The 13,487-nt window shown below is 45.3% G+C and overlaps 1 protein-coding gene across 4 annotated transcripts in view; it reads right to left on the bottom strand.

The window, feature by feature from the left end:
* Positions 1-13,487, bottom strand: part of CCDC141 (coiled-coil domain containing 141) — a 173,665-nt gene that overhangs the window by 53,561 nt on the left and 106,617 nt on the right. For all 4 annotated transcript variants that reach the window (XM_030580729.1, XM_030580732.1, XM_030580730.1 and 1 more), the window contains one exon: positions 9,762-9,911. In XM_030580729.1, the coding sequence (XP_030436589.1) occupies positions 9,762-9,911 (150 nt within the window). The remainder of the gene's footprint in view (positions 1-9,761; positions 9,912-13,487) is intronic.

Genomic DNA, 13,487 nt, shown 5'->3' with positions numbered 1-13,487 from the left:
TTCGGGGATGCTGTACCCAAGACAGGCTCTTTCAAAATTTTCCAAGAAGGCCTCGGTGTCATCACCTGCCTTGTAGGTGGGAAATTTCCTGTGCTGTGGAGCAATAGTTGGTGCCGGGTTGTTAGGGTTGGCTGGCACATGCAGCCCAGCTTTTGCCAACTCCAGTTCATGTTTTCTCTGTTTTTCCTTCTCTTCATTCTCTTTTTGTTGTTTTTCCATTTCTTTTTGGTGTTTTTCCATTTCTCGGCGGTGGGCCGCCTCTTCTTCTTCTTGCTTCCTTCTGTGGGCCAACTCTTCTTCTTCTAGTTTTCTTTTGTAGGCGGCCTGTTCTCTTTGGTAGGCTGCCTCTCTTTCTCTCTCTCTTATTTCCATCTCTGTTTGTTTTATTTCCAGTTGTCGCCTGTGTTCAGCTTCTCTGAATTAGTCTTCGGCCTCAATTTTTGCCTTGGTAGACATGGTTCCTGTTTTCTTGTGTTGGGGTGCCCTCCGGTGTTTCTCTTCTGAACTGCAGGCTCTCTGTTGCCTCCTGAAGTCTGCCTAGCAACAGTGCCTTTAGCTAATCTTCAATGTTAAGTAAACCTGAAAAACCACTTTATTTGCATTTATATAGTGCAGGTATGACTCTCAATGGGAGTGCTATTGTGTGACAAAAGACTCGTGATAGCACCTTAACGACTTCTTGCTTAACATGCAAGCCACAAACTGCCAGAGAGAGCAGAAAAAAAAATTCTCTCTGGTTCCCTTTTAAAACCAAACTGTTTCTCTCTGCTAAAAAGCCCTTAGCAGAGAAAAGAAAAATATAATATTCCTACTGGCTTCTGGATTCTGTCTATATCCCACCTCTGCCACCATATCATAACCTTAGTCCCAGATCTGGACCTTAGCGTCCAAAATATGGGGGTGTCATAAACAGATAGCTAAGGGTTAATGTCTCTTTCACCTGAAACACCTGACCAGAAAACCAATCAGGAAACCGGATTTTTTCAACTTTGGGTGGAGGGAAGTGGGTGTCTGAGTCTTTTGTCTGCCTTCCTGCTTCTCTGAGCTTTGGAGAAGTACTTTCTACTTTCTAGTCTTCTGTTTCCAAGAGTAAGGACAAAGAGATCAGATAGTAAGTTATATGGTTTCTTTTCTTTGGTATTTGCATGAATATAAGTGCTGGAATGCTTTGATTTGTATTCTTTTTGAATAAGGCTGTTTATTCAATATTCTTTTAAGCAATTGACCCTGTGTTGTATCATCTTAATACAGAGAGAACATTTGTATTTTTTCTTTCTTTTTTATATAAAGTTTTCTTTTAAGACCTGTTGGAGTTTTTCTTTACTTCAGGGAAATTAAGTCTGTACTCACCAGGGAATTGGTGGGAGGAAGAAATCAGGGGAAAGCTGTGTGTTGGATTGCTAGCCTGATTTTGCATTTCCTCTGGGTGAGGAGGAAAGTGCTTTTGTTCCAGGATTGGGAACGGAGAGGGGGAATCACTCTGCGTAGTTTCACAGAGCTTGTGTCTGGGTATCTCTCCAGGAGCATCTGGAGGGGGGAAGGGAAAAAGGATTATTTCCCTTTGTTGTGAGACTCAAGGGATTTGGGTCTTGGGTCCCCAGGGAAGGTTTTTCAGTGGGACCAGAGTGCCCCAAAACACTCTAATTTTTTGGGTGGTGGCAGCAGTACCAGGTCCAAGCTGGTAACTAAGCTTGGAGGTTTTCATGCTAACCCCCATATTTTGGACGCTAAGGTCCAGAATCTGGGAATAAGGTTATAACATGGTGGCAGCGGCGGGATATAGACAGAATCCAGAAGCCAGTAGGAATATTATATTTTTCTTTTCTCTGCTAAGGGCTTTTTAGCAGAGAGAAACAGTTTGGTTTTAAAAGGGAACCAGAGAGAATTTTTTTTTTTCTGCTCTCTAGCAGTTGTGGTTTGCATATTAAGCGAGAAGACTGTTAAGGGTCTTTTGTCATGCAATAGCCCTCCCATTAGGAGGCAAATACCAGCACTTATATGCATGCAGATAAAGTGGTTTTTCTGGTTTCCCTTAATTGAACATTAGCTAGAGAGAGAAAAGGAAAAAAGCACTGTTGCTAGGCAGACTCCAGGAGGGAACAGAGCCTGCAGTGCAGAAGATAAACACCGGAGGGCACCCCAACACAAGAAAACAGGAATCATGACTTCTAAGGCAAAAATGAGGGCCGAAGACCAATTCAAAGAAGCTGAACACAGGCGACAAATGGAGATGAAAGAAAGAGAAGAACAAGCCAAAGAGGCAGCACACAAAAGAAAACTAGAAGAAGAAGAGTTAGCCCACAGAAGACAGATAGAACTCCAGAGGGAAGCCCACCAACAGGCCATGGAATTAGAAAAGGCTAAGCAACAGACTCCAGCCAATCCTAACAACCCATCGCCCATTATTGCTCCACAGCACAGGAAATTTCCCACCTACAAGGCAGGTGATGACACCGAGGCCTTCTTGGAAAATTTTGAAAGAGCCTGTCTTGGGTACAGCATCCCCGAAGACCAGTACATGGTAGAATTAAGGCCACACCTCAGTGGACCTTTAGCAGAGGTGGCAGCTGAAATGCCCAAGCCGCAAATGAATGACTATAAACTTTTTCAAACCAAGGCCAGATACCGGATGGGGATAACCCCAGATCATGCCCGTCGGCGCTTCAGAACCCAAAAATGGAAACCAGAGGTGTCATTTCCCAAACACGCCTACTACATTGCAAAAAACTATGAGGCCTGGTTAACAGGAAACAACATTCAAACCTTGGAAGACGTGAACCTCCTCATACAAATGGAGCAGTTCTTGGATGGTGTTCCTGAAGACATCACACGGTACATACAAGATAGAAATCCCAAAACTATCGCTGAGGCGGGGGAGATTGGAGCCAAATGGATGGAACTGGCAGAAAGCAAAAAAGCTACTGTCAAGGGGAACGATTACCCCAGGGGGCACACAGACCATAAACCCTACAACCGAGGACAGCCAAGGACCCTCCATACCACCCAAGTAAAGCCACAGATACCCTACTCTTCAACCTCACCAGTCTCCAGTAACTCACCTCGGCCCAGTGACCCATCAGATGGAAGATGCTTTAAGTGTAATGAACTGGGACATATCAAGGCCAACTGTCCCAAGAACACCATGCGAGTGCAATTCATTACACCACCATCACCCCAAAGATCCCCAGGCCCAGATGCCTCTCAAATACCCTTGGAGCGAAGGGAAAATTTGAGAGTGGGCGGAAAGAAGGTTACCGCGTGGAGAGACACGGGGGCACAAGTGTCAGCTATCCACCAATCCTTCGTTGACCCGAAATTCATCAACCCAAAGGCCAAAGTTACAATTTACCCCTTCATGTCACAAGCTGTAGACTTGCCTACAGCTGAACTGCCTGTCCAGTACAAAGGCTGGTCAGGAAGGTGGACTTTTGCAGTCTATGACAATTATCCTATCCCCATGCTACTGGGGGAAGACTTGGCCAACCAAGTGAAGCGGGCCAAGAGAGTGGGAATGGTTACCCGTAGCCAAACCAGGCAAGTTTCCAGACCCATTCCTGTTCCTGAGCCGTCCACAGACGCCCCGTCTGTGTTACCAGAGACCCAGACAGAGGCAGTGGACCCGGATTCCATGCCTACCACTGAAACAGCCACAGCATCTCCAGTCCCAGGCCCGGAACTGGAACAGCAACCAGCACCAGCAAGTGCAACCACATCTTCAAACTCAACGCCAGAGGGCGCCAGCAAGCCAGAACTGGCAGAAGCAAAAGACAGCCATACCCAAAAAGCTCAGCCAGAGCCTGAAATACCCTCAGGTGCACCAGCGGAGAGCGGTTCACCAGCAACGGAAACAACCCCATCACCTACATCGCTTCCAGAGGGACCAAGCCCAAGTCCACAGTCTGAGGAAGAACTGGTGACCCCAGCCTCAAGGGAACAGTTCCAGGCTGAGCAGGAAGCAGATGACAGCCTTCAGGAAGCGTGGGCGGCGGCACGGAGCACCCCACCGCCTCTCAGCTCTTCTAATCGATCCCGGTTTGTTATAGACCAAGGACTTTTATACAAGGAAATTCTTTCTGGTGGACACCGGGAAGAATGGCAGCCGCAAAAACAGTTGGTGGTTCCAACTAAGTACCGGGAGAAGCTCTTAAGCTTAGCCCATGATCATCCCAGTGGCCATGCTGGGGTGAACAGAACCAAGGACCGGTTGGGGAAGTCCTTCCACTGGGAGGGGATGGGCAAGGATGTTGCCAAGTATGTCCGGTCTTGTGAGGTATGCCAAAGAGTGGGTAAGCCTCAAGACCAGGTCAAGGCCCCTCTCCAGCCACTCCCCATAATTGAGGTCCCATTTCAGCGAGTAGCTGTGGATATTCTGGGCCCTTTCCCAAAAAAGACGCCCAGAGGAAAGCAGTACGTACTGACTTTAGTGGACTTTGCTACCCGATGGCCAGAAGCAGTAGCTCTAGGCAACACCAGGGCTAACACTGTGTGCCTGGCCCTAACAGACATCTTTGCCAGGGTAGGTTGGCCCTCTGACATCCTTACAGATTCAGGGTCTAATTTCCTGGCAGGGACCATGGAAAAACTGTGGGAAACTCATGGGGTGAATCACTTGGTTGCCACCCCGTACCACCATCAAACCAATGGCCTGGTGGAAAGGTTCAATGGAACTTTGGGGGCCATGATAAGAAAATTCATCAACGAATTCTCCAATAATTGGGACCTAGTGTTGCAGCAGTTGCTGTTTGCCTACAGGGCTGTACCACATCCCAGTTTAGGGTTTTCACCATTTGAACTGGTGTATGGTCACGAGGTTAAGGGGCCATTACAGTTGGTGAAGCAGCAATGGGAGGGGTTTACGCCTTCTCCAGGAACTAACATTCTGGACTTTGTAAGCAACCTACAAAGCACCCTCCGACACTCTTTAGCCCTTGCTAGAGAGAACCTAAAGGATGCTCAAGAAGAGCAAAAGGCCTGGTATGACAGACATGCCAGAGAACGTTCCTTCAAGGTAGGAGACCAGGTTATGGTCTTGAAGGCGCAACAGGCCCATAAGATGGAAGCATCATGGGAAGGGCCATTCACGGTCCAAGAGCGCCTGGGAGCTGTAAACTACCTCATAGCATTTCCCAATTCCTCACTAAAGCCTAAAGTGTACCATGTTAATTCTCTCAAGCCTTTCTATTCCAGAGACTTACAGGTTTGTCAGTTTACAGTCCAGGGAGATGATGCTGAGTGGCCTGACGGTGTCTACTACGACGGGAAAAAAGACGGTGGCGTGGAAGAGGTGAACCTCTCAACCACCCTGGAACGTCTGCAGCGGCAACAAATCAAGGAGCTGTGCACTAGCTTCGCCCCATTGTTCTCAGCCACCCCAGGACGGACTGAACGGGCATACCACTCCATTGATACAGGTAATGCTCACCCAATCAGAACCCCACCCTACCGGGTGTCTCCTCATGCCCAAGCTGCTATAGAACGGGAGATCCAAAACATGCTACAGATGGGTATAATCCGCCCATCTACCAGTGCATGGGCATCTCCAGTGGTTCTGGTACCCAAACCAGATGGGGAAATACGCTTTTGCGTGGACTACCGTAAGCTAAATGCTGTAACTCGTCCGGACAACTATCCAATGCCACGTACCGATGAGCTATTGGAAAAGTTGGGACGTGCCCAGTTCATCTCTACAATAGACTTAACCAAGGGGTACTGGCAAGTACCGCTAGATGAACCTGCCAAGCAGAGGTCAGCATTTATCACCCATGCGGGGGTGTATGAATTCAATGTCCTTCCTTTCGGCCTTCGAAATGCACCCGCCACCTTCCAGAGGCTGGTAGATGGTCTACTAGCTGGACTGGGAGAATTCGCAGTTGCCTACCTCGATGATGTGGCCATTTTTTCAGACTCCTGGCCCGAACACCTACTACACCTGGAAAAGGTCTTTGAGCGCATCAGGCAGGCAGGACTAACTGTTAAGGCCAAAAAGTGTCAAATAGGCCAAAACAGAGTAACTTACCTGGGGCACCAGGTGGGTCGAGGAACCATAAACCCCCTACAGGCCAAGGTGGATGCTATCCAAAAGTGGCCTGTCCCAAGGTCAAAGAAACAGGTCCAATCCTTCTTAGGCTTGGCCGGATACTACAGGCGATTTGTACCACACTACAGCCAAATCGCTGCCCCATTGACCGACCTAACCAAAAAGACCCAGCCAAATGCCGTTAAGTGGACTAATGAGTGTCAAAAAGCCTTTACCCAGCTTAAGGCAACGCTCATGTCTGACCCTGTACTCAGGGCCCCGGATTTTGACAAACCATTCCAAGTAACCACAGATGCATCTGAGCGTGGTATAGGAGCAGTGCTCATGCAGGAAGCAACAGATCACAACTTCCATCCTGTCGTGTTTCTCAGCAAGAAACTGTCTGAGAGGGAAAGTCACTGGTCAGTCAGTGAAAAGGAATGCTATGCCATTGTGTACGCCCTGGAAAAGCTACGCCCATATGTTTGGGGACGGCGGTTCAAACTACAAACTGACCATGCTGCACTCAAGTGGCTTCATACTGCCAAGGGGAACAACAAGAAACTTCTTCGTTGGAGTTTAGCTCTCCAAGATTTTGATTTTGACATTCAACACATCACAGGAGCTTCTAACAAAGTTGCTGATGCACTCTCCCGTGAGAGTTTCCCAGAATCCAGTAGTTAAAAAGTGTTCTTAACCTGTAAAAGTCTGTTAGTTATATACTTAGTAGTATATGTAAAGGTGCATGTGTTGTATTAATCTGTTTATTTTCAAGTTCTAGAAGGAAATTGCCGCCAGTGAGCTTCCCCACTGTCTGCAATTTGGGGGGCGTGTCATAAACAGATAGCTAAGGGTTAATGTCTCTTTCACCTGAAACACCTGACCAGAAAACCAATCAGGAAACCGGATTTTTTCAACTTTGGGTGGAGGGAAGTGGGTGTCTGAGTCTTTTGTCTGCCTTCCTGCTTCTCTGAGCTTTGGAGAAGTACTTTCTACTTTCTAGTCTTCTGTTTCCAAGAGTAAGGACAAAGAGATCAGATAGTAAGTTATATGGTTTCTTTTCTTTGGTATTTGCATGAATATAAGTGCTGGAATGCTTTGATTTGTATTCTTTTTGAATAAGGCTGTTTATTCAATATTCTTTTAAGCAATTGACCCTGTGTTGTATCATCTTAATACAGAGAGAACATTTGTATTTTTTCTTTCTTTTTTATATAAAGTTTTCTTTTAAGACCTGTTGGAGTTTTTCTTTACTTCAGGGAAATTAAGTCTGTACTCACCAGGGAATTGGTGGGAGGAAGAAATCAGGGGAAAGCTGTGTGTTGGATTGCTAGCCTGATTTTGCATTTCCTCTGGGTGAGGAGGAAAGTGCTTTTGTTCCAGGATTGGGAACGGAGAGGGGGAATCACTCTGCGTAGTTTCACAGAGCTTGTGTCTGGGTATCTCTCCAGGAGCATCTGGAGGGGGGAAGGGAAAAAGGATTATTTCCCTTTGTTGTGAGACTCAAGGGATTTGGGTCTTGGGTCCCCAGGGAAGGTTTTTCAGTGGGACCAGAGTGCCCCAAAACACTCTAATTTTTTGGGTGGTGGCAGCAGTACCAGGTCCAAGCTGGTAACTAAGCTTGGAGGTTTTCATGCTAACCCCCATATTTTGGACGCTAAGGTCCAGAATCTGGGAATAAGGTTATAACAGGGGGTTAGCATGAAAACCTCCAAGTTTAGTTACCAGCTTGGACCTGGTACTTGCTGCCACCACCCAAAAAATTAGAGTGTTTTGGGGCACTCTGGTCCTCCTGAAAACCCTTCCCTGGGGACCCCAAGACCCAAATCCCTTGAGTCTCACAACAAAGGGAAATAATCCTTTTTCCCTTCCCCCCCTCCAGGTGCTCCTGGAGAGATACACAGACACAAGCTCTGTGAATCCAAACAGAGTGACTCCCCCTCTCCGTTTCCAGTCCTGGAAACAAAAAGGACTTTCCTATTCCCCAGAGGGAATGCAAAATCAGGCTAGCAAATCCAACGCACACAGATTTCCCCTGATTTCTTCCTCCCACCAATTCCCTGGTGAGTACAGACTTAAATTCCCTGAAGTAAAGAAAAACTCCAGCAGGTCTTAAAAGAAAGCTTTATATAAAAAGAAAGAAAAAATACATACAAATGTTCTCTCTGTATTAAGGTGACACAACACAGGGTCGATTGCTTAAAAGAATATTGAATAAACAGCCTTATTCAAAAAGAATACAAATCAAAGCACTCCAGCACTTATATTCATGCAAATACCAAAGAAAAGAAACCATATAACTTACTATCTGATCTCTTTATCCTTACACTTAGAAACAGAAGATTAGAAAACAGAACTACTTCTCCAAAGCTCAGAGAAAGCAGGCAGCCAGAAAACAAAGACCTCAGACACACAATTCCCTCTACCCAAAGTTGAAAAAATCCGGTTTCCTGATTGGTCCTCTGGTCAGGTGCTTCAGGTGAAAGAGACATTAACCCTTAGCTATCTGTTTATGACAGGTACCCAGAACTGAACACAGCATAAAAGTTTTCAAAGCAGCATGTATGTTATTTTAAGAGAGCTAACTGTAATATAGCACATTGGAAATGTGAACCTTAAATTTGTTTGTTGACTCAGTTAAAGATGACCTGCCAAGGGAAAATACATGAATCTTATGTCCCTTTGGTTTCTTTGTGGAGTATAAAGAAAGCCTGAAAGGTTTTTGTTAAAAATTAAAATAAAATAAAGTAATGAAAATTTGCTTTTTACGTTCAAAACAAGGCTTTGGAGCTGTGCTCCAGCTCTGCTCCAGCTGCAGGCAAAAACCTGCAGCTCCACTGCTCTGGAGCTGCTCTGCGCTCCAGCTCCAGGCTGTGCTCCAAAGTCCTGAAAAGCCAAGATATTTCTACCCTGGACGATGCTATAGTGACTAGCAAAATAGTGACATTCTGCTATCACAAGAGATAAAGATTGCAAATGGATCAACTGATAGGCTAAGTGACTTTTAGTCAGACTGGTTAATGTTTATGTTTGGTTTAACTTAAGTGCCTAATGAATGCTTGGCTGAAAGGATGTCCTGTTAAAGCGTCCACACTGCTGCAATTTAAGGTGTTGAACCACATAGCTAAGGCCCTCAAAATTCCTCAGGGAAGATCAGATTTGACAGTCTGATATTTCTAAAGTAAAAAATGACTAAGTGTTTTGTTTTTTCTTTTTTAATGAATGCCTTCTGGTCTTGTTTATACATAATTAAAAAACGAGGGGTTGGTAAAAATCATTTAAAAAATCCTTTGCAAGTCACATTTAAACCTCTAATTATAATACCAGTAATTCTTTTTAACATGAGGAACAGCAGTACAGCTACATGATACATAAAATACTGCATTTGTTTGAGGCTTTTCTTTAAAGACATTTATAAACCCAAGCACTGAACTGAACCAGATTTAGATAAGAGCTATGCTGCACATCTGAACCTGAGAAAGTGCAGCTGCTATATTTGCATCCCTCTGTTTTTGTGTGAAAGCCATCAATGTCAGCATGGTAACTTCATGTAGATTTGAATACGGGCTTGGATTTTAAACATAGGCCATACATTTTACTGCTTGTATGTGGATCAAGAGCTGCTGGTAAGATGAAAATCAACTTTACTGTATGTGTATGTGGTATGTGTGGGAATACCTAAACCATAACACACATTATAGGACACAACAGCGTTTAGTAATTTAATCTGTTCTTTTCACCAGACCTCATTTATCTCTTCTCTACTTGTGCAGTACTGGAAGTTGTGTGACAGTTCCTCCTCATACTTATCTGCTTTGGTTCTCCAGTTAATGCTGTCACACTCCAGTGTAGCAAGCTCCTGCTGTAGAGTCTTTACAGAAATATTAAAGCAGTTCTAAAAAAAGAGAGAGTACAAAATGAAATAATTATGAGCTGGATCTGCTGCCTACACAACATAGCCAACACCTAACTCTTATGACATTGCTTATGGTTTAAAATATAGAAAAAGTTTCTGCTTTATCTTAGACTTAGTCAATTAAAAATAAAATTATTTCAGAGAAAGAATATCTATCCCAGTGTGGGTACCATTAACCAGTAAGGGCTAGATTAAGGCATTGATCCTAGCCTATAGAAAGGGGAAACATGGCTGCACCATCCCAGAAACAGTCTAGGACAGGAACTGTGGTTCAGAGTTGTCCTGCTATGAGCAGGGGGTTGGACTAGATGACCTCCTGAGGTCTCTTCCAACCATAATATTCTATGATTCTCTCACCACAGTGAGAGATTATGCCATACTCTATCAAAGAAACTGAGGAACCACCTGATCAGCATCCTATACAGCAAACAGGAAAGCATCAAAGAAGAGCTCTCCAACCTGGAGACTCTCATTAATAACCAAACTTCCATACAAATGGACTTCACTAAAATAAGACAAGAGATCTACATTACTCACTTTACCTCTCTACAAAGGAAAAAGACTGTAAGCTGTCTAAACTCCTACCTGCCACATGGGGCCACAACCGTGGTACCCCTAACCCACCCAGCAATATCGTCAATCTATGCAACCACATACTCAGCCCAGAAGAAAAATCTGTCCTATCTCGGGGACTCTCTTTCTGCCCTGCTACCCCCACCAACATGATACAGTTCTGCGGCGATCTGGAAGCCTACTTTCACCATCTCCGACTCAAAGAATACTTTCAGGACAACACTGAACAGTGCACTCATACACAGTTACCATCCCACCAACAGCACAAGAAGAACTCCACATGTACTCCTTCTGAGGGTTAAAATGACAGTCTGGACCTATACATTGAATGCTTCTGCTGACGTGCACAGGCAGAAATTGTGGAAAAACAACATCGCTTGCCTCATAACCTATGTCATGTAGAATGCAATGCCATCCACAGCCTCAGAAACCACCTTGACATTATAATCAAAGAGGCTGATAAAGGAGGTGCTGTTGTCATCATGAACAGGGCCGACTACCAAAAGGAGGCCACCATACAACTCTCCAATACCAAATTCTACAGGCCACTTCCCTCAGATCCCATTGAGGAATACACTAAGGAACTGCACTATCTACTCAGGACATTCCCTACACTAACACCGGAACAAATCAACATACCCTTAGAGCCCCGACCAGAGTTATTCTATCTACTACCCAAGATCCACAAACTCGGAAATCCTGGACATCCCATCATTTCGGGCATTAGCACTCTCACTGAAGGACTGTCTGGATATGTGGACTCACTACTCAGACCCTATGCCACCAGCACTCCCAGTATCTCCGCGACATCACTGATTTCCTGAGGAAACTACAATGCATTGGTGACCTTCCAGAAAACACCATTCTAGCCACCATGGATGTAGAGGCTCTCTACACAAACATCCCACACACAGATGGAATACAAGCTGTCAGGAACACTATCCCTGATGATGCCACAGCACAACTGGTTGCTGAGCTCTGTGCCTTTATCCTCACACACAACTATTTCAGATTTGATGACAATATATATCTCCAGATCAGTGGCACCGCTATGGGCACCCACATGGCCCACAATATGCCAATATTTTTATGGCCGACCTGGAACAACGCTTCCTCAACTCTCGTCCACTCACGCCCCTTCTCTACCTACACTACATTGATGACAACATCTTCATCATCTGGACCCATGGGAAGGAGACTCTGGAAAAATTCCACCACGATTTCAACAGCTTCCACCCCACCATCAACCTCAGCCTGGACCAATCTACGCGGGAGATCCACTTCCTAGACACCACGGTGAAAATAAGTGATGGTCACATTAACACCACCCTATACCGAAAACCTACCGACCGCTATGCCTACCTTCATGCCTCCAGCTTCCATCCCGGGCACACCACATGATTCATTGTCCACAGCCAAGCACTGAGGTACAACTGCATCTGCTCTAACCCCTCAGACAGAGACCAACACCTACAAAATCTCCACCAAGCATTCTCAAAACTACAATACCCGCACTAGGAAATAAGGAAACAGATCAATCAAGCCAGACGTGTACACAAAAGCCTCCTACTGCAAGACAAACCCAAGAAAGAAACCAACAGGACTCCACTGGTCATCACATACAGTCCCCAGCTAAAACCCCTCCAACGCATCATCAGGGATCTACAACCCATCCTGGACAATGATCCCACACTTTCACAGGTCTTGGGTTGTAGGCCAGTCCTCACCCACAGACAACCTGCCAACCTGAAGCATATTCTCACCAGTAACTGCACACCGCACCATAGTAACTCTAGCTCAGGAACCAATCCATGCAACAAACCTCGATGCCAACTCTGCCCACTTATCTACACCAGCGACACCATCACAGGACCTAACCAGATCAGCCACACCATCACCAGTTCATTCACCTGCACGTCCACCAATGTAATATACACCATCATATGCCAGCAATGCCCCTCTGCTATGTACATCGGCCAAACTGGACAGTCTCTACGGAAAAGGATAAATGGACACAAATCAGATATTAGGAATGGCAATATACAAAAACCTGTAGGAGAACACTTCAACCTCCCTGGCCACACTATAGCAGATCTTAAGGTGGCCATCCTGCAGCAAAAAAACTTCAGGACCAGACTTCAAAGAGAAACTGCTGAGCTTCAGTTCATCTGCAAATTTGACACCATCAGCTCAAGATTAAACAAAGACTGTGAATGGCTTGCCAACTACAAAACCAGTTTCTTCTCCCTTGGTTTTCACACCTCAACTGCTAGAACAGGGCCTCATCCTCCCTGATTGAACTAACCTCATTATCTCTAGCTTGCTTGCATATATATACCTGCCCCTGGAAATTTCCACTACATGCATCCAATGAAGTGGGTATTCACTCACGAAAGCTCATGCTCCAAAACGTCTGTTAGTCTATAAGGTGCCACAGGATTCTTTGCTGCTTTTACAGACTAACACGGCTACCCCTCTGATATATGATTCTATGGTGTCCCCCAGGTTCTGGCCAGTCCCCTCTCCCCTATTTATGGGGAGTAGTGGCTCCTTAGATCCTGCTCCCTCCCTCTCATGTGCAGACTGGTAACGTGGATAACATGTGGAGGGGGAGAATGGGAGTGCTTTGTGTCCCCTTTTGTCCCTTGCACAAATATATAGGGCAAGTGACAATCTTGCCAGGAAGGAATAATGCTTTCCTAAAACAATACCCATTTCACTAGGAAAATTAGTCTCTGGAAGAAGGCTAGAATCTACTAGTAAGATGACATTTTTATTGTATTTCCCTTTTTGTTCTTTCACCATAATTTGTTTATAAAAGAATACGGATGCAAAGCCACCTTTCCAAAGTAGCAGGATCTAAAACTTGCACACTTTAGTAGCTGTCAGGAAATCAGCTATTAGGACCTGACCTGCACAAAGAATATCAGGGAGGAGGAAAGCAGATTTTCCCTCCCCTGCCTCCAACATTGACTGTATTCA

This window comes from Gopherus evgoodei, chromosome 11, assembly GCF_007399415.2.
Source record: "Gopherus evgoodei ecotype Sinaloan lineage chromosome 11, rGopEvg1_v1.p, whole genome shotgun sequence".
In the NCBI taxonomy this organism is placed as follows: domain Eukaryota; kingdom Metazoa; phylum Chordata; order Testudines; family Testudinidae; genus Gopherus; species Gopherus evgoodei.
This window is presented reverse-complemented; position numbering and strand designations above follow the sequence as displayed.